This window comes from Giraffa tippelskirchi, chromosome 13 (assembly GCF_054371585.1).
Source record: "Giraffa tippelskirchi isolate mGirTip1 chromosome 13, T2T-mGirTip1v1.2.pri, whole genome shotgun sequence".
Lineage (NCBI taxonomy): Eukaryota > Metazoa > Chordata > Mammalia > Artiodactyla > Giraffidae > Giraffa > Giraffa tippelskirchi.
The window spans coordinates 1,113,015-1,130,705 of record NC_137287.1 but is presented as its reverse complement, the minus strand read 5'-3'; the positions used below and the strand labels follow the sequence as shown (position 1 = coordinate 1,130,705).

General features: G+C 66.2%; 1 protein-coding gene across 25 annotated transcripts in view; it reads left to right on the top strand.

Moving 5' to 3' along the window:
• Nucleotides 1-17,691, top strand: part of MAD1L1 (mitotic arrest deficient 1 like 1) — a 283,031-nt gene that overhangs the window by 197,732 nt on the left and 67,608 nt on the right. For all 25 annotated transcript variants that reach the window (XM_081552512.1, XM_081552522.1, XM_081552510.1 and 22 more), the window contains one exon: nt 8,015-8,205. In XM_081552512.1, the coding sequence (XP_081408638.1) occupies nt 8,015-8,205 (191 nt within the window). The remainder of the gene's footprint in view (nt 1-8,014; nt 8,206-17,691) is intronic.

The window sequence follows — 17,691 nt, the reverse complement described above, 5'->3', positions numbered from 1 at the left end:
TCTCTGGACCCCTCGCGGGAAGGGGGTCCCCCAGCCCCTGGGCATCTCATTGCTGTGTCTCGGGTGACCCCCCTCTGCACGTGCTCCGTGGCGGGTCCCCCGTCAGCTGGCTCCCACGAGCTGTTTGCACACCCTGGCAAACATCTGAGTCCGAGCCTGTGTGTGGACAAAGGTTTGTGTTCCCCTCGGCGGGAATGGGGTTGTCAGGCTCTGTGGTTCGTTTATGTCTAAGAAACAGCCAGAGGGCCTCCCCGGGCGGCTGCGCCCCTCCCGTTCTTTCCCCACATCGCCCACGTACCCGTCCTCCCGGCTCAGTGCCCTGTGGCCTCACAGCTGGGCCCCGGGGCCTCGCTGAGCTGCAGCCACCAGGGCCGCGTTCCTCTGGGGGCTCCGAGGAGGGTGCTCTCCTGCCGCTGCTGGGGGGCCCACGGGGGGGCTCCAAAAGCTCTACCACCTTGGGGGCCCCCGGAGGACCTCCGTCCCCGCCCCTCGCTGGGCCGGATCCTGTGGTACTGGCTCTGCAGCTCTTCGTGTTCTGGGGCCTCTCGAGAGGTGGGGGCTGGGCGGAGGTGGGGGCAGAAGGCTTTCCCGTGGTCAGGGGGGCATCAGTGGCATCTTCTGGACCCTGTGGGGGAGGGGGGCCATGGGCCGTCACGTCTGGACTCTGCGGGGGGCCACGGGCCGTCATGTCTGGACTCTGCGGGGGGCCACGGGCTGTCACTTGTTGGTGGTCAGCCCAAGCCCCACTCCCTGCGCCAGGAGCAGAGTCCATGCGGCCTAGATTCTGGTCCTGACGGCCACCGACTGCTGTGTGTCCTTGGGCGAGTCCCTTGGCCCCTCTGAGCCTCCGCCCCCTCCCTGGGCAGAGGCTGTCCCTGAGGCGGCACTGCCTGCCGTGCTGGGCGGTTGTGACCTTTGACCGGGGCCCCATGTGTCGGGACACCAGGGCCGTCCAGGCCAAGGGGCTGCAGGGCTGCCCGCGCCGCCTCCTTCCCCGCCCGAGCGGGCCTGTGCTTCGGGCTCGCTCCTCCTCACAGGTGGAGCCGGGACGCTCTCCGTGCGTCCACCCGCAGGCTGGACCCCATCTTCCCGGAGGTGCTCCCCAGGCCTGGCTCCGCAGACCCCGCGGGCTGCCCCTGCCCCATCCGCTGCTTCCCGAGCCTGTAGCCAAGCTGGTTCCAAGGCCCTCTTTCTGCTCCCGTGCCATCTGAGGAGGTCCCTGCAGTTCAGCTGTGAGGCCTCGTTGCAGACGTCAGCAGGTTTAATAGACCACCTTGCCTGCAAAGGAGGAAGAGACAGAAGATTTAAACTCTCGTCTCGCCCAAAGCAGACAGATTGACTCGCGAACGACTCAGTCAATAAAAGATGAGCTCTGGAAGCTCCCTCTCTGAGAGGGAGCTCGCCTTCCAGGGCATTCGTTTTCTGCGAGCCCACCACCAGGAGTTAATAATACATGTAGCGCGGGGTGGGCAGAGCTGGAGCCTCCTGGAAACACCCCCCCACTCGGGACAGTGCCCGCCGGCCAGCAGCTCAGAGCTGCCGCCCTGGGCTCCTCCCCGACCTGAGCCCGCAGGCCAGGGCCCCGTCATCCTCTGCTCCCCAGAGTCTCCTCCTCTGTCTGGGCAGCCTGCAGTGTGTGGGAGCCATTGGAAAGCCGCGTCAGCCAGCAGTGTTCTCATGATCCGTTTTGGGGGTCGAAGGTGCTTCTCCTCCGGGTGGTCTCTGGCCCTGGCGTGTGTGTGAATGTGTGCGGAAGAGTGTGTGCACGTGTGTGTGCGCACACGTCAGAACATGAGTGTATCTCCAGGCGCTCCGCTCGTGACTGTGGAGCCCATCTCCCTGTCGGTGAGGTGGGGGTGCACGTGGTGAAGCTCCGTGGGGTGGTTCCAAAGCTTGAGACCAGCCAGCGCGTGCGGAGGGAGCCTTGGCGGGCTGGACGAGCGGCGGTCGCGAGCCGTGCATCCAGGTTCCCACCGTGGGGGCTTTAGGTGGGAGACGTGGGTGGTTGGCAACCAAGCAGGTGAATAAGTCATCAGAGGGCGGCGAGTTCCACGAGGGCACCAAACGTGGCACCTCCAGAGGCCGTGCTGGGGCCTGGGCAGGGGGCCAGCCTTGCACCCGAGGCAGCCGGGAGAGCAGGGCAGGTCCTCACCGCAGGGCTGGCTCTGCCCGGGGGCCTCTGGAGGCCCACCCAGCTCCCCTGCTCTCCATCTGGGTGATGCCGAGTAGGGCACTGACCTCTGGGCCTGTCCCCACGTCTGCCCCGCCCAGGGCTGCCTGGGTCCAGGGCGGGGACAGGCTGTGGCAGTCCAGGCTCAACTGGCCGTTCCCGAAGGAGCCGGTGGGGTGGGCGCTTGGCGCAGCTCGGGCTGGGGGACAGGCCACCCCCTGGGCCCCGGCTGCCGCGTCTCGGCAGTAGGAGAGGGCGGCTTCCCGGGAGTGTGGTATTGCATCCGTGCCCGCCTGCCACCCCGGGACTCTCCCACCCCGTAATCTGGTGGGCTGTAATTGCTGGTGTCTTTTCAGATCATTTCTGTGCAAGGTGACAAGCTGCTTACCGAGTGAGCAGTTAACCACACAGCGAGGCCCGTTTGAAAGCCGGCACCACGCTCACTAGGGCGGGCGTCTGCCAGGCAGCCTGGCGGTGGGCACGCGTGCTGCTCATCTGCATGTAATTCCAGGGCAGCTTCTCGTCTCTCGTGTGAAACGTGCAATTTCCGGCCCCATGGGGGGCCCGGGCTCATCGAGGGAGACTGTTCTGGGCCCTCTGGTGGCGGGAGGCTCCGGCCAGCGCGTCCGGGTCCCGGCCTCCTGTCGCTGAAGCCAGCAGCGGGGGTGGTGTGCCCAGCCTGCCCTTCCTGGAAAGGCATCCTGCCTGGGCGCTGTGTCGGGAGGGGAGCGCGGGCCCTCGGAGCTGCCAGGCTGGCCGCGTGCCCCTCAGCACCTTCAGACCACGCGGGCTTCCTGCTGTCTCCCCTCCCCTCCTCCCCCAGCAGGAGGCTCTGCCGTGTCGGGGGGCAGCCTCGCTCCGCTGTGAAGGAGCCCCGCTCGTGAGCTCAGCGCCCACAGATGCCCCACCACCTCCCCTCTCCAGGTGCCCCATGGGGCCGGGGCACTCACCGTCCCAGCCCTGCAGCGCTGGCTCCCATGTTGGCTAATAAAATTGCATCAATATTTGATGCCTAATTATTAAATATGTAAAAATGTAAAACTGAAGTAGTTTAGGCGTTCCCAGACATGAATAATTCAGCCCTGGCAGTGGCGCTGCGCGGGCCCTGAGCAGAGCCAGCGGTGCTCACGGCCTGCTGGGGGCCGAGGCCGAGCGTCCCAGCGCGGCCTCCCGTCCAAAGGCAGCGGGGAGCCCTGGTTCCCGGATGGACCAGCCTCCATCCAAGCCGCCGGCCGGGGCAGTCGGGAGAGCCGGTCCGTCCCTGTCCCCAGCCTTGGCCTCCCCGTCGCGGAGCCGGCCACGCTCCCCACCTCCTGGGGACGCACTGAGGCCACGGAGGCCACAGAGGCTGCTCCTGGTGAGCGGTGCGGAGCTAGGCGGCCGTCACTTCTTCTGTGGCTGCCTCTGCTGTGCCCGGGGGATGGGCTGTGTGTGAACGTGGGAGCTGGTGGTCTCGGCTCTTGGAAAAGCAGACGGTGCCCCCCCACCCGCATTCGCCCCCCCCGCCACCCCCCAGCCCGCGCCTGCCCCCCGCCACCCCCCACTGCCCAAGTCTGCTCCCCGGGCCAGCAAGTCCCGAAGGCATCCCTCTTGCCATTCCTCGGGTGTCCGTGGAGTGGACCCCTTTGCACGGAGGGATACTCTTTCTAACAATGAAGAATTCAACCTTTTGTTGCTTCTATAAAGCCCGAAAATCTCAGCGTTACCTAAGTGTTTCTTATTCAGTTTTCAGAAAGAAAAATGACTCTGTCCTGAGTCCCCAAAGGACAATTTCAGAAGCTACTTCCAAGTCCTAAACAGCGTCGCTGCAGGAGCGCAGCCTGGACAGGCAGCCCGCGGGGGCCTGTCCTCGGCCAGCTCGGGGCTCCCCCGCCGTGGCAGCCATCCCCCCCACAGGGGTCCGTTCATGAAAGGGGGGGTGGGGAGGCTGCAGGGGGTCTGGTCTCAGCAACAGCCCCCCGTGGTGCCGTCAGCACCCCCTCCTGTCTGGGGCCCTCAGCTGCCCTGGGCTTTCATCACCATCGTCTCGGGGACAGAAGGCCTTTTGGAGCGCCTGTGGTTGCCTCATGCTGCTGTCGTGGCCGTGGACGGCCCTCTGGGAAGGGCGTGGGCTGTCCCGTGACGGGCCGTGTTCCTCACAGTCGGAATACACGAATCTCACCCCGGCTGGGGCTCCTCTTGCCTCTCTGGCCTCCGCTGGCCTCCGCACTCCCCCAGTCCTGGGCCCCGCACGGGACATGTCTGGGAGCCCGCAGAGCCGCCCCACACTTCCTGGCGCTTAGATCGCAGCCCATCACGGTGGGCTGGCCTCCCCTGGTGGCGTTCCACTGCTGTCAGCCCCCTGCCCCCCACCGTCCACGCTGCCCTTCCCTTCACGTCCCCCTCTGCTGGGCCCACCCTGCTGCGTTTCCGGGGGGCTTTGGACGGCAGAGCGGGGCTTCTCAGAGACTGTCGTCTGCCCTCAGGCCCCAGGCGGGAGCCGGTTTCCATGGAGCTTTGCGGACCCCCTTGTCGGGTCGGTGATCGGTCTTGCGGGTGGCCCTGGGACTCGGATGCCCGTGTGGATCCAGCTCCTGCTCCCTGCAGGAGATGGCGTGTTCTGAGCCCGTCCGGCCTGGGAGACCTGGCCTTTGCTTCCGGAGGCTTCTGTGTGGTTTCCTTTGCATTTTCTCCTGCCCGCCTTCCGAAGTCTCTGTGTAAAATCCCTGTCAGCCTGGAACTGGGGGCTCCCGGTGCCGCTGGTTTCATCCTGTCTGTGCTCTTTTCCGTCTCTGTCTTGTGTGTCTCTGGGAGGCATCCTCTGCTGTCTGAGCCCCTCCCTTACGTCCACGGGAGCCTGACCCCCACCGTGGGGCGGCCTCTTCCCTCTGACAAGGCTGGACGTTGCTGGTCTCTGACCGGCCAGGTTTCTTATTCTCGTGTGTGCGTTAGAAGTTCCTGCGTGTCCAGTGACCCCAGGTATGCGTCTGTGGATGCTTCTTCTGGGTGGGCGGGGGTAGGCGGCTGGCCGCGGCCTCCCTCTGGGGCTCCTCTGCCGGACACTGGTGTAGCCCCAGCCCTCTTTCCGGAAGGGCCTCTGCCCAGCTGCTGGGGGTTGGGGGGCTCAGCAGGGAGCTCAGCTGCCAGGCCCCCTCACTCACTCCCCCACGACTAGAGACACAGAGACCCCCCTCACTCCCCCCACGACCAGAGACACAGAGACCCCCTCACTCCCCCATGACCAGACACAGAGAGACCCCCTCACTGCCCCCTACCAGGCTCAGAGAGACCTGGGGAGGTCCTCTGCAGGCTGTGCCGGGTCAGCGGGGCTGGGGGGAGACCGTCCCCTGCCACGGGTGTGAGTCCCAGGAGCATCCTGTGGGCTTCTCGGGAGGGGAGTGTCTGAAACGGGCCTGTGGGCCTGAGGCTGGACTCTGTCTCCTCCCGGGGAGGTGTGTCCCCTGGGGCAAGAGGAGTGGGGTGACGCCCTCACCTGGACCCTCAGACCGACTGCCCAGACTGGGCGCAGGCCGCCCCGTGGGCACAGCTCAGGCCGGCTGGTGGGAGTGGGGCGGAAAGCTCAGCTCAGAGGAGACTGCCCGCAGGCTGGAGGGCAGGGTTCAAAGGGCAGGAGGGGCAAGAGAGAGCGGGTGGGTCCCACACCGGGGCTCGGGGCCCTCTCAGAGCTGCACCTGCTGCCCGGGCTGGCAGGGAGGCCAGGGGCCCTCTCAGAGCCTGAGAGTGAGGCTTTCGAGCCTCGCACAGTGGAGTGGCCTGGCAGAGCTCGTGGCGGCGAGGGCTGGGGTGGGGGCAGGCGGGAGCTCAGGGAGCCCGGGCAGCCGCCGACTGCTGGCTGCCGGCTGCCGAGAGGGCCATTGCCAGCAGGTCAGGCCCAAGGCCACCCCGGGCCTTGGTGGGACAGCTGTGACTGCCACAGGCTCCGGGTCTCAGGCCCCAGTCCCGCCAGGGGAGGCCTCTGCTCGTTCTGGGAGAGGCTGCGCCAGAGCGATGCCGTTTCCACGGAGGAGGGCCTATCTTCTATTTAATTTAATCCAAGCCATTCTGTAAATTATTCATTCACATTTATGTAAGCAATTGAGCTACATGGATGGTGGGGGCAGGTCAAGGCCCTGACTCTGCCCCGAGTCAAAGGGGCCCATGAGTCCCTGGGCGCCCCTGCCCAGCGGGCTCTGCTGCCCCCATGGACCAGGCGGTCCGGGGCCGGGTGCCCTCGGCCGGTGGCCGCCCGCGAGGCCTGGAGGACGCTGCCCCCTGAGCCCTACGTCCCGGCCTCGCCTTGTGGGCTGAGAGGGCTGCGCTGGGCCTGGGGCAAGACCTGCCCCCGGGGTCCTGGGGCCGTCCCTGGCAGCTCCCCGAGCAGCAGGTGGCTTGGGTCACCCGCCTGCTGTGGGGACTGTCAGCAGAGGGACAGGCAGCATCCGGACACCTGGGGGCACAGCGGGCGTCCCCTCTCACGCCGGGCTGAGTGCGTCCCCGGCACGCACCCGACCCCATGCGGCGTTCCCCGGCATGCACCTGGCCGCGTGCAGCATCCAAGATCTCATGGGTGGTGCGGCCTGTGAGACACCCCCACGAGCTTGGCCGTGAGTGCTTCCTCCAGAGCAGGTTTCCCCGTTAACGACCCGTCCTTGGTGGCTCGGCTGAGGGACAAGGGGGGAACCCGGGGTCAGAGCGGCCAGCCGCCTTGCTAACTTCGGAGTCTTGATGACTCGGTTAGTCAAGGTCTCTGTCCCCAGGCTCGGCTCTGGAGTGAGGTCGCCCCTCAGACCTTCGGGACGGGAGGCCGTCCCGGAGCGCAGGGGCCATGGAGAGGCCTGGTGTCAGGGTCCCTTGTTCAGGGCCGGAGGCAGCCGATGCCAGGCTGCCCCAGTGCTGCAGGCCATGTAGATAAGACCCGGGATGTGTGCTAGAACCCTGGCATGTTGCGGAGTCTGTGAGGGGTCGTGAGATCCGCGGTCGGATAGCCCCGCCTCTGATGTGGATCTGTGGTCATTGGTCGGTCGCCCGAGTCCGCGCTTGTGAAGCAGGAGGCAGCTGCGAGCACCTCACAGCCTCGTGGTGGCTGCAGAGCATGTCGGGGCCTGTCCAGTGGCTGCCACCCTTCCCCCCAGGCAGCGCCCAGCCCCCAGCCCCGCTCAGTCCACCCTAATCCTCAAGACGGCTGCATACCCGGCTGCATACCCGGCTGCATACCCGAGGACCCCTGGCACCAGCATGGGGGGAGAGGTGGGGGTGTCTCTCTCCCTGGAATGCGGGCTCCCTGCCTGCCTCCCCCGTCACCTCCTCTGGAAGAGACCCTGACGGCATCTGCTCATCTTAAACCAGCCCCGCCAGGGCGCCCACACCAGCACCAGACGCCCTGGGTCGTGAGGGTCAGCCTGCGGCGGGGGCCGCTCGCGTCCCTGTCACGGCAAGAAAGTGGTCCTTGGGGAGGGCAGGCCGCACACTAGGCTGACGGCTGGAGGCCTGGGGGTCCCGCACCCCCGGGCAGCTCCAGATGGGGCCCCCGGGCAGTGTGATCCCAAATCTCTGGATGACCTCCGCTCCCGCGGCCCCCGCCCCCGTGCTTCTCCGCCGCGGCCTGGGAGGTGTTTGCTGCTCCCCGGGCTGACAGGACAGACCCGGGGCTGGAGTCCAGGATGGGGTCCTGTCTGCGCCCAGAGGAGGGAGTGAGCCCGCCTGCGCCCAGAGGAGGGGGTGATCCTGCCTGCTGCCCAGCTCGCCATCCTCGTCGGGAGCCGCCTGTGGCCGCCTGGCCCTCCTCACCCGTCAGTGGATGCCCTGCTGCCCCCACATGTGTCCCCCCGAGGATCCGGGGTGCTGAGTGCCTTTCCCTCCCCGCAGAGCTGAAGAAGCAGGTGGAGAGCGCGGAGCTGAAGAACCAGCGGCTGAAGGAGGTCTTCCAGACCAAGATCCAGGAGTTCCGGAAAGTGTGCTACACGCTGACGGGCTACCAGGTGGACATCACCACGGAGAACCAGTACCGGCTGACCTCCATGTACGCCGAGCAGAAGGCCGACTGCCTCATCTTCAAGGTAGGCCCCCTGGCGCCCCCCAAGCCCGGGCCCCCCCCCGCCCTCCTCCCTCGGCATCCGCCCCCCCAGGGGACAGCCTCCCGCGTCACACTGCCCTCTGGGGGGCTGAGGAACAGGGTGAAAGTCAGGGAGGGGCCCTCAGTGCTGCCACGGGTGCAGCTGGATGGTGGTGGGCGGGACCAGGGAGAAAGCGCCAAACCTGAGCGCCGGGCCGGGGGCCCCGGGGAGGGCTTTCGGGGGCCGACAGGGTGGCTTTGGCTCTGCAGCACCCGATGGTGGGAAGTCTAAGCAGCTCAGTGGATCTCTGCCTTCTTGCTGGACCCCGCCATGTCCAGCACTGCCTCCTGCCTGACAGTTCGGAGCATGTGCAGAGTGTGGGCCGAGGGTGGCTGGCAGGGGCCCTGCCCTCCAGGTGCCCTGTGCGGAGCATGCGTCTCACTGGACTGGGACTCAGGGCCCTTCTCGCCCAGCCCAGGGGTCAGAAGGATTCCCAGCCAGCCGAGCTCCAGGGAAGGGTCTTGGGGGAGCTGGCGGGAGTGGAGGCCGGCCCTACCGCCTGGGGTGGACACAGGCTCCCAGGGCCGTGGGTCCGGCTGAGGAATGACCGCCAACGATGGCAGCCTCCGTGGTTGATTTTCCCAGAGGTGGTTTCTCAGACAGCAGGGGTGTTGAAGGCAGAGTTGGAAACAGCTGCAGAGGGGATGGCGGGCCTGAGCAGTCCCAGGCGCTGCAGCCCCGGGGGTGGGAGCCGCCTGCCGGAGGACATCACCCCACAGGGCCTGGCCCCCGGCCCGCCCACCCCCAGGACTGGGCCCAGAGCCCTCAGGCGTGCCCGGAAGTCTGTCCCGGGAGCGGGCAGCCGGGGTTGCTTTGAGCTGTGAGGAGGTGGGAGTTTCCGGACGCCCCACGTGCAGGCAGCCCCTTCCGCGGGCTCGCTTCTCCTCCCTGTGGGCATCAGCGCCCCGGGCCCTGCAGTGCTCACCTGTGGCTCTGAGCCCCCATCCAGGCCCCACTGACCACCGTGTTCTGGGATGGGCACTGCCTCCGTCCACTGCCCAGACCCATGACCAGTGCAGACAGGGTGTGGTGTCTGGAGGCCCCCACAGCCTGAGCGCCTTCCAGCGGGCCCTGTCACCCAGCATCTCGGCGGCCCTGCTCTCTGAGACCCCAAGGGGACCAGGATCCGGTGGGAAGGTGGCTGCTCCTCGCATGCCCGCCGTGTGGAGGGAGCGTGGGGGGCGGAGCTGGGTCCCTGGGCCCTGCACAAGGGGCTGGCTCTGTCAGGAGTAACGAACCAGGACTCCTGTGTTGTTTTAACTGTGGAGTCCATGGTTCGCCTGTGTGTCGTCCGGGTCTGTGGGCTTTGACAAATGTGAGCCGTCGCACAGAACAGCTTCGCGCCCTGAGCAGCCCGTGCTCATCCCCGCCCGGCGCCCCGGTTTTCACCGGCTCCGTGGCTTTGCCCTTCCCGGAGGCAGTAGAGTCACAGGTCAGCTTCCTTAGTTAGTGACCCAACTGAGGCCCCAGCTCTTCTCCTGACTTGATGGCTGGTTCCTCTTTCGCTCTGAGTCGTCTTCCCCGTCTGGACGACCCACAGTTGGTTTGTCCATCACCTGCTGAAGAATATGTGGTTGCTTTCAGGCTTTAGCAATTACGGATAAAGCTGCTGTAAACAGGTCTAAACCTTTCCGGCTGCGTGAGCGTGAAAACGCAGCCTTAGCCCGCGGACAGCGCAGAGCCCGGCGTGCAGCTGGACGGGCCGTGGTCCAGGGTCTGCCGGCCCGGCTCCCCGCCTGTGCACCTGGCGCGCGTTCCCTCTGCTCCGTGTGTCCAGGTCAGCTGAGCCAGCCCAGCTCAGGCACGGCCTCCGCAGGAAGCAGGGGCCTCTCTCACCCCCTCTGTCCTCCCAGCCCAGCCCTGAGGTGAGTCTGGCCTCGTTCTGGGCCTGGCCTCAGGCCCAGAGCGGGCGGCAGCTCCCCGAGGGTCTGGAAGCAGGGAGCGGAGTCAGGTGGCAGAATCTGCGCGTGGGGCCTACTCGCACGCCCTGGGGATCGTCCTGGGGGCGTCTGCTCCTCCCCACAGCCCCTTGGCGTCGGCTGTGGCCCGCGGCGGGTTGATGTCTGCGGGGTGGAGGTGACTCCCGAGGCGTTGCTGTCCGGCGGGGGGATGGTGCTGGACCGTGGGCCAGAGCCTCGGCTGTGTGACTGTCCCTGGCGCCCATGGGCGGGAGACCTTCTCGTGGCTCCGTGTGTGCACTGGAGGGCAGGTGGATGTGCAGGGGCCCCGCCCGCCTCTGTCCCCCGTGCCCAGTCAGCGCACCTCCCGGGGTGTCACGGCCCTGCCCCTGAGAAATCTACGGCGGGCAGTGCAGTGGGATGGGTCCCTGGAGTCTCCAGGCTGTGCAGTGCCGGCAGAGGGGCCTGGTCCCCACCGACCGGAGGCCCTGCCCCCTCACGGCCTGTCCAGCACACCCCGCTTGTTGGGCCCTGCGGACGGGCAGAGCAGGGTCCGCCCCAGGCCGCCCGTTGTCAGGGGTCAGAGACTCAGGCCGAGGCCCCCGTGGCCCCGTGCGCGCCCCGGAGGGGCTGGTGTGCAGGCATCCGCGGGCGTCCCGGCTCCTGCAGGCTCTGCTGCCCCCGGGTGTGGGCGTGCACCCCCAGTGCCCGCTGCGTCCTTGGGAAGCAGCTGGGATGAGCAGAGCGTGTTTGCGGCTGCCCCCACCCCAACCCAACCTTGTGGAGGGAGCAGGCCCCTCACCACCCTGGCTCACAGGCCCACCCTGCCCTGGCACAGGCATCCTGTCTGCTGGACAGAGGCCAGCAGCCTGCTGCATTCGTGGGGGCGGGAGCAGGGAGAGGGCAGCCCCCGTGGAGGCGGGAAGGGCCGGGGAGGCATCCTCTGCCTACTGCCCCTGCCTCCCTGGAGAGGGCCGCCGGAGCCAGGGGCGGGGCTGGAGAAGAGAACGGACTAACCCTAACCCTAACCCTAACGGACTCGGCTGGAGCCAGGCCGAAGCGCAAGCCAGGCCGTGGGGGGTGGCCTGGGCTCAGGGCTCGGAGCTGGAGCCAGCAAGGCTCTGCTTGGAGGGGGCCTCGGGGTTGCCAGTGACAGCTCTTGGCTGGGGGTGGGGGCGGGGCTCAGGCGCCCCCTCCTCCCGTGGTGACCTGGGCCAGGCTGCGATCCAGGGGCTCCTCACCCAAGCGCGCCTGTCTGTGCTGGACCTCAGGGCTGCGCTGGAACGTGGAGGCCCTCCCCACGCCACCCTCTCTGCACAGCGGGGCGCTGGGGTGCGGGCTGGGGGCAGCGAGAGCAGAGGACTGAGACAGCGAGGACTCGGAGCCGCGGGAGGCCCGGCCCTGGCCACTCTGTCCCCTAGACGTTTGGACCTGGTGACGTTTGTAGTTGCACACGGTTCCCCCGTGATGGGGCCAAGGAGCGGGCATGTGAGGTGCAGGTGTGGGTGACTCTGGGCGCCGCCCTGGGGCGTCCCGAGGCCAGTGGATGGCTAGTGACTGACTCCAACAAGAGCCCCTCAGCAGCTTGGGGGGCCCACCGAAGAGCACCCCCATCCCCACCCCACAGAGCCAGCAGGCCCTTGTCCTCAAAGGCCATCTCCAGGGGGCTTTGCCCCTCAGCTCGTGGGCCCGGCCCCCGCCCCGCCCGCCCTTCCCTGCGGGCCCGGGCCTGGCTGTCCCCAGCCTCATCCAGCACTTGGCTCAGGGGCCCTCGTATCAGCTCCCACCCGGCCCGGCACAGGCGTCCTTACCCGGTCACGGGGCACCTGGTTCGGGTGCCATCGGCCTGGGAAGGGCCCGCCAGAGGACCCCGGGGCTGGTGCCATCATCCACCGCTGGGCTGGACTGCGGTCCCAAGGCCTAGTGGGTCACACGGTGCCCTTGTCCAGCTCATGGAGCCAAGACTCCCGCTGCAGGACTGCCTGATCTCCCCAGGGACCTGGGCCTCCACCCGAGCCAGCGCCGAGGGCTGGGCAGGAGGGCTCGTCTGGTGGCCGCCCTGGGCGGATGCCTAGTCTCCCGGGCCTCCAGGCCTGATTAACTGTGCAAACCTAATTAGTTCACATCAAAGATTGTGGAAGGGGCTCCCTGGGAGCCGGCGTGAGCAGCCTCTGCTTACCCAGAGGACGGTCCCCCTCGGCTCTCAGCCCCACGCGCCCGGGCGCTGCGGTCTGGCCGGCCCCTCCTCCGAGGCGCTGCTGCTGTGAAGAATATTAAAGCAGTTTTTCCAGGAGACGGAAGGGAGCAGGGAGCTGGAGACCTGGATGGTCCGGCGTCCAGTGTGGTCCCCTCGAGGCTGGGGCCGGGGCGGGCCCTGGTGTCTGTCCTGGGGGCACGGCCGTCGCACAGGGGCCCGGCAGAGCCCCTCGGGGGGCTGGAGTCTTGGGGGCCGCTGGGCAGGTTGGGCGCTCTGATGGTAACCCGCGTGGAGCTCTGAGCCCTGCCACGAGCAGCCTCACGTTCACCTTCACGCTCGCTGCCGCACGCATGCCGCGTCAGAAGGCTGCGTGCCGGGCCCAGGCTGGGCCCCGAGGGGAGCTGCCCCCCATCCCATCCCTCAGCCCCGCCTGTCACGGCCCTGCCCTCCGGCTTCCCTGAGACCCGCCGACTGCCCGTCCCTCCAGCCTCAAGGCAGAGAGGGGCCCTGCCGTCACCCGTGGGGGCCCCTGGCCCGGATTCTGGGGCTGTCCTCCTCCAAAAGGCCCCTCTGTGGCTCACGGCTGCACCCCTTCAGGAAAGGGCCTGTGATGCAGTGACTGAGCGCCCCTGGAGATGGGTGGAGACCCCCGGCAGGGCCGCAGGGCGGGGCCCCAGCTCACCCTCCATCCTCAGGGCCCAGTGGACCCCGGGGCTGGACAAGCGAGGTGACCGGGCCAGGGAGCAGGGCCCGTTGAACCCCGCCCCACCCCGCGCACACTCATGTAGCTTTAACTTACCTGGGAACCAGAACCCTGGGGTCTAGGGAGTCAGGAGCCTGGGCCGGTGCTGGTCCCATGGGCAAGGGCCTGGCGCGTGCCCAGCTTCCCACAGCCAGCTTGTGTTTGGGGCTGGGTTTCCCCTTACATGGGGGAGGCGGCTTGGTTTCGGGTCAGAAATCCTCAGGTCAGGACGGACCTTCAGAGTCGCAGGGTCAGCACGTGTCTGGGGCAGGCTTGGAGCTGAGGGAGGGAGCTGTGGGGAGCGGGGTGCCCCCCAGGACAGTGCTCCCGGCCACTGCTCCTCTGCCGACTCCCAGCTGGTGACGATGGTGCTTCTCTCAGGCGTTGCCGCCCCGCCGCCTTCTTCCCATGGGGGGGGGGGCGCTTCTTTGGGGCTGGCCTGGCTGTGGTGTCTGACGCCCCCAGGCCCCTCCCGCACCAGTGGCGGGCCACGGGCTCGCCGCCCCCCAGACGCGGACGAGGCTTGGTGCCTCTGCCCTGTGAGTGTTGAACTCATTTTCATGGTTACCCTGTGGCAGGCAGTGTTTGTTTGCACATTACGCTGGTGATACCAGGCTTCCTTCCAAGCTGAGTCTGTTTAAGTTGATAAGGATAGTTGATTTAAAGAAAAACATTAAGTAAATGACAGACCTAGCCGGCTGCGTGAGCAGACAGCTGCCTCTCAGAGACCTGCCGAGAGCCTGCTCACTGGCCGCCAGCTCGGCCTGCAGCAGCCCCAACTCCTCACCACACGGAGGGTTCCCAGGAAGCTCTCAGCTCACGGGGCCTGAGCCAGGGCGGTTACATGGTACAGCGGGTGCAGAGCCACGGAGGGGGGGTGACACAGGCAGCCTCTGACCCGGGGGCTGCAGGGTCCCCGCCCCCTCCCCGACTCAGCTGAGATGAGGCCCCGGTGCCCTGGCCCTGATGCCAGCCTGCAGGCTCCGGTGCGCGTGCCCCCAGACCCCCGCCATTAATGATGGAGCTCCTGCAGTGATTTTCCCAGCTCTCAGCCTGACCCCGTGGTGAAGACAATCAAGCTGAAATTAAATCAAATTTCAAATGTTAAGCTAACCAATTAAAAAAGCAATCACATGGAAACACGCATTTTTCAAAACACCGTTGTTTACTCTGCCCTAATTAACGTGTGCAGGAAGGCCATCTGGGCTGCGGGGCAGCTGGGTCCAGTGCTGACCCTCTCCCTGTGACCTGTCCCTGGCGGGTGCAGGGCAGGGGCAGAGCCCAGCCCAGAGCCTTCCTCAGAGCCCAGACCCGCGGGTCCAGCCCCGCCCTGTGCCTCTGGCTGGGAGTCTAAGAAGGTGCTGAGCGCACCTCTGACCGGGCACCGCTGTCCTGGGCAAGACGTCCCCTGGCCCAGCCCCCCAGTGAGGCCCGGCCCGGCTGTCACCCCCAGATGCATCCTCTGCCTCGGGGACTCCCCTCCAGCACTTCTCCTGCTCCGTCTCCCCTTCCTCTCCTCTCCCTGGCGGCCTGGCCCATTCTGCGCTTGAGATCAGCACTGGAGGCCATGTTCATGCAGGACAGACTGTGTCCACTGGTCAGGGGCTGGCAAGGAATGAGGATGGTTCAGCCAGTCCTGCCCAACGCCATCTGCAGATTCAGCACTGTCTGTTACCCCTGATATTTCTCACAGAGCCGGAACACATAACTCTAAAACTTAGAATTGCCAAAGCAATCCTGAGCAAAAAGAACAAAGCTGGAGGCATGACCCTCCCAGACTTCAGGCAATGCTACAAAGCTACAGTAACGAAAACAGCATGGTACTGGCGAAGAAGCGGACACGTGGACCAATGGAACAGACCAGAGGGCCCAGCAGCGAGCCCACAGATAAGGCAAGAACACGCGGAGGAAAGGTCGTCCCTTCAGCAAGTGGTATCGGGAAAGTCGTGCAGCCGCATGTGAATCAGTGAAGTTACAATGTACCCTCTCACCGTACACGAAAATTGAGACAAAATGGTTAAAGACCTAAATACAGAACCGGACACCATCAAACTCTGAACTCCTGGAAGAGAAGACAGGTAAAACGTTCTCTGGCGTAAGTTACAGCAGTGTTTTCTTATATCAGCCTCCCAAGGTAATAGAAATAAAAACAAAAATAAATAAATGGGACCTAATCAAACTTAAAAGCTTTTTCACAGTAATGGAAACCATAAACAGAATGAAACGACAGCCTACAGATTGGGAGAAAACATTTGCGAACGACATTATCAAGGGCTTCCTTTCCAAAATATGCAAACAGCTCATACAACACAATAACAAAAAAGCAAGCAACCCGATCAAGAAAGGGAAAGAAGGCCTAAGTAGACCTTTCTCCAGAGAACACACTCGGATGGCCCACAGGCACACAAAAGATGCTCATTGTCTTAAAAAAACGCAGATCAGAGCTGCAAGGAGGCGTCACCTCACACGGGTCAGAATCGCTGTCATCAAAGAGCCCACAGTAATGAGCGGCGGGGACGGTGTGGAGGCAAGGGGGCCCTCCTACCCTGTCGGCGGGAATGTGAGCTGGTGCCGCCTGTGGACAGCGGTCTGGAGAGTCCTCAAACAACTGAAGACAGAGCTACGCTGTGACCCTCCAGCCCCACTCCAGGGCCTGTATCCAGACAGAGCTGTAAATCACGGGGCTTCCCTGGTGGCTCACTGGTGAGGAATCTGCCTGCCAGCGCAGGGGACACAGGCTCGATCCCTGATCCGGGAGATCCCACATGTCCGGGGCAGCCGCACGGAGGAGCGGTGGTCAGCCCGTCAGCCCGGCCCTGACGGGGTCCCGCCTGCGCGGGGGGCTGGGTCTCCCCTCCCCCGACCCTGCCTTCTCAGCGGGGGGCTGGCGACATTGCTGATGAGGGTTCCCTCGGGTGAGTTTCCCCCACCCCTGGCTGTGCCAGCTGTCTCCCAGGAGGATGCCAGGCCCTCCAGGATGGGCGGGGGGCAGGGCAGGGCTGCGGGCAGGCCCGGGTCCCTCCAGGGTCCTGTGGGCTGTCGTCAGGCGGGGGTTCGGCTGTGTCTCCGTCCCTCCGGGTCTGCTGAGGGGTTAGGGGTGCCCCCTGAGCTGCCCTGTGACCAGGAGCGCCCGTGGGCAGCTGTGGGTGGGGCACAGCATGGGCCGAGCGGGTTCAGAACCGGCTCGCGAGGCCTGAGGCCCGCAGAGGAGCTCGGGCATCAGGACCGGGGGACGTGGAGGCCGTGCGGGCGCGGAGGGCCGTGGGGCCGCCCACTCAGTGACGAGGGCCTCGGCAGGCGTGTGGATGGATGTGCCTGGTGCTCGGGGAGTGAGCTGGTAATTACACTTCGCTGGGAGGGCCATCAATCGTGGCCCTCGCCAGAGCGCCCCCGCGGGAGCTGGGAGGCTGTTTGTTACCTGGTGACTCACAAGACTGGCTCAGCCAGCTCCCAGCAGACCTTTCCGGGCTGAACCCGGGCTCCAGGGCGGCCCCCCCGCCTGCCTCCCCCCGCCACCTGCCTGCCTGCCCCTCCACCTGCCTACCTGCACCCCCCACCTGCCTGCCCCCCCACCTGCCTGTCCCCCTCCACCTGGCCCCCCCTCCTGCCCCCCCACCTGGCCCCCCCCACCTGCCCACCCCCCCCACCTGCCTGGCCACATGGTGCCTGGGAGGCCAGCAGGAGGGCTGTGCACAGGTCTCTGGATGGCAGGGTGCCCAGGGATTGCAGAGGATGCGGGAGCTCACTTGGTTCAGCCTGAAGGAGGTCACAGGGCTGGGAAGGACTGAGGCCCCCAGCCCCACTGAGCTCCTGCCGCACTCCCCCTATCAGGTCCTGAGGCAGCCCCCAGAGGGCTGACCCCGGTGAGTGTCCGTCCAGCGGGTCCCAGCCACGGACAGGCCCCGGCCCCAGGCCTCGCCTCCCTCCATCCCCACGGGTGCCCACGCCGGGAGTGAGAGGCCCGCCTGCGTCTGGGGATGCGCCTTCTGGGCGGCTGGGGCCCCTGGGCTCAGAGCCCCCGCCCAGCCCCACCATGGACGCCCGGTGATTTAATGACATGATTACTCCTAACGCAATACCTCACAGAGCTGCTTATTAGATTCCCCCTTTCCTTCCAAACGCCGCTTGGAAATAAACACCTGGGGCTGTTATACTCTATCCCTTTCCGTTTAATTAACTTTTAAATCACATGATGTCACCGGACCGCTCTCAGATGTTGGCTCTCTGGGCCGAGCTGGGGACTGGGAGCCGCCCGACATGCCCGCCCTGGTGAGGCCCCCGCAGACGGGAGCAGATGGGGTTCGGGCTCCTCGCTGTGGCCTGTGGTGGCCACGTGCCCCGCCCCCCTGCCCAGCACCAAGGACGGGGGCCTAGAAACCCGAGGGGGTGTCGCAACCTCTGGGCGCTTTGGCCCGGGAACAAGGCCCAGGGAAGCCTCTGGGACAGGCGAGCGCGGGTTGTGTTCAGACAGAAGTCCTGCCAGGCTACTCGGGAGATGAGATTCCCCCCTAAGATCGTGCTCTGCCAGGAAACAAAGCAGTGTTTTCCTAATCCGGGTGACCGTCCTTCCTGGAGGGAAGGACAGCATTGTG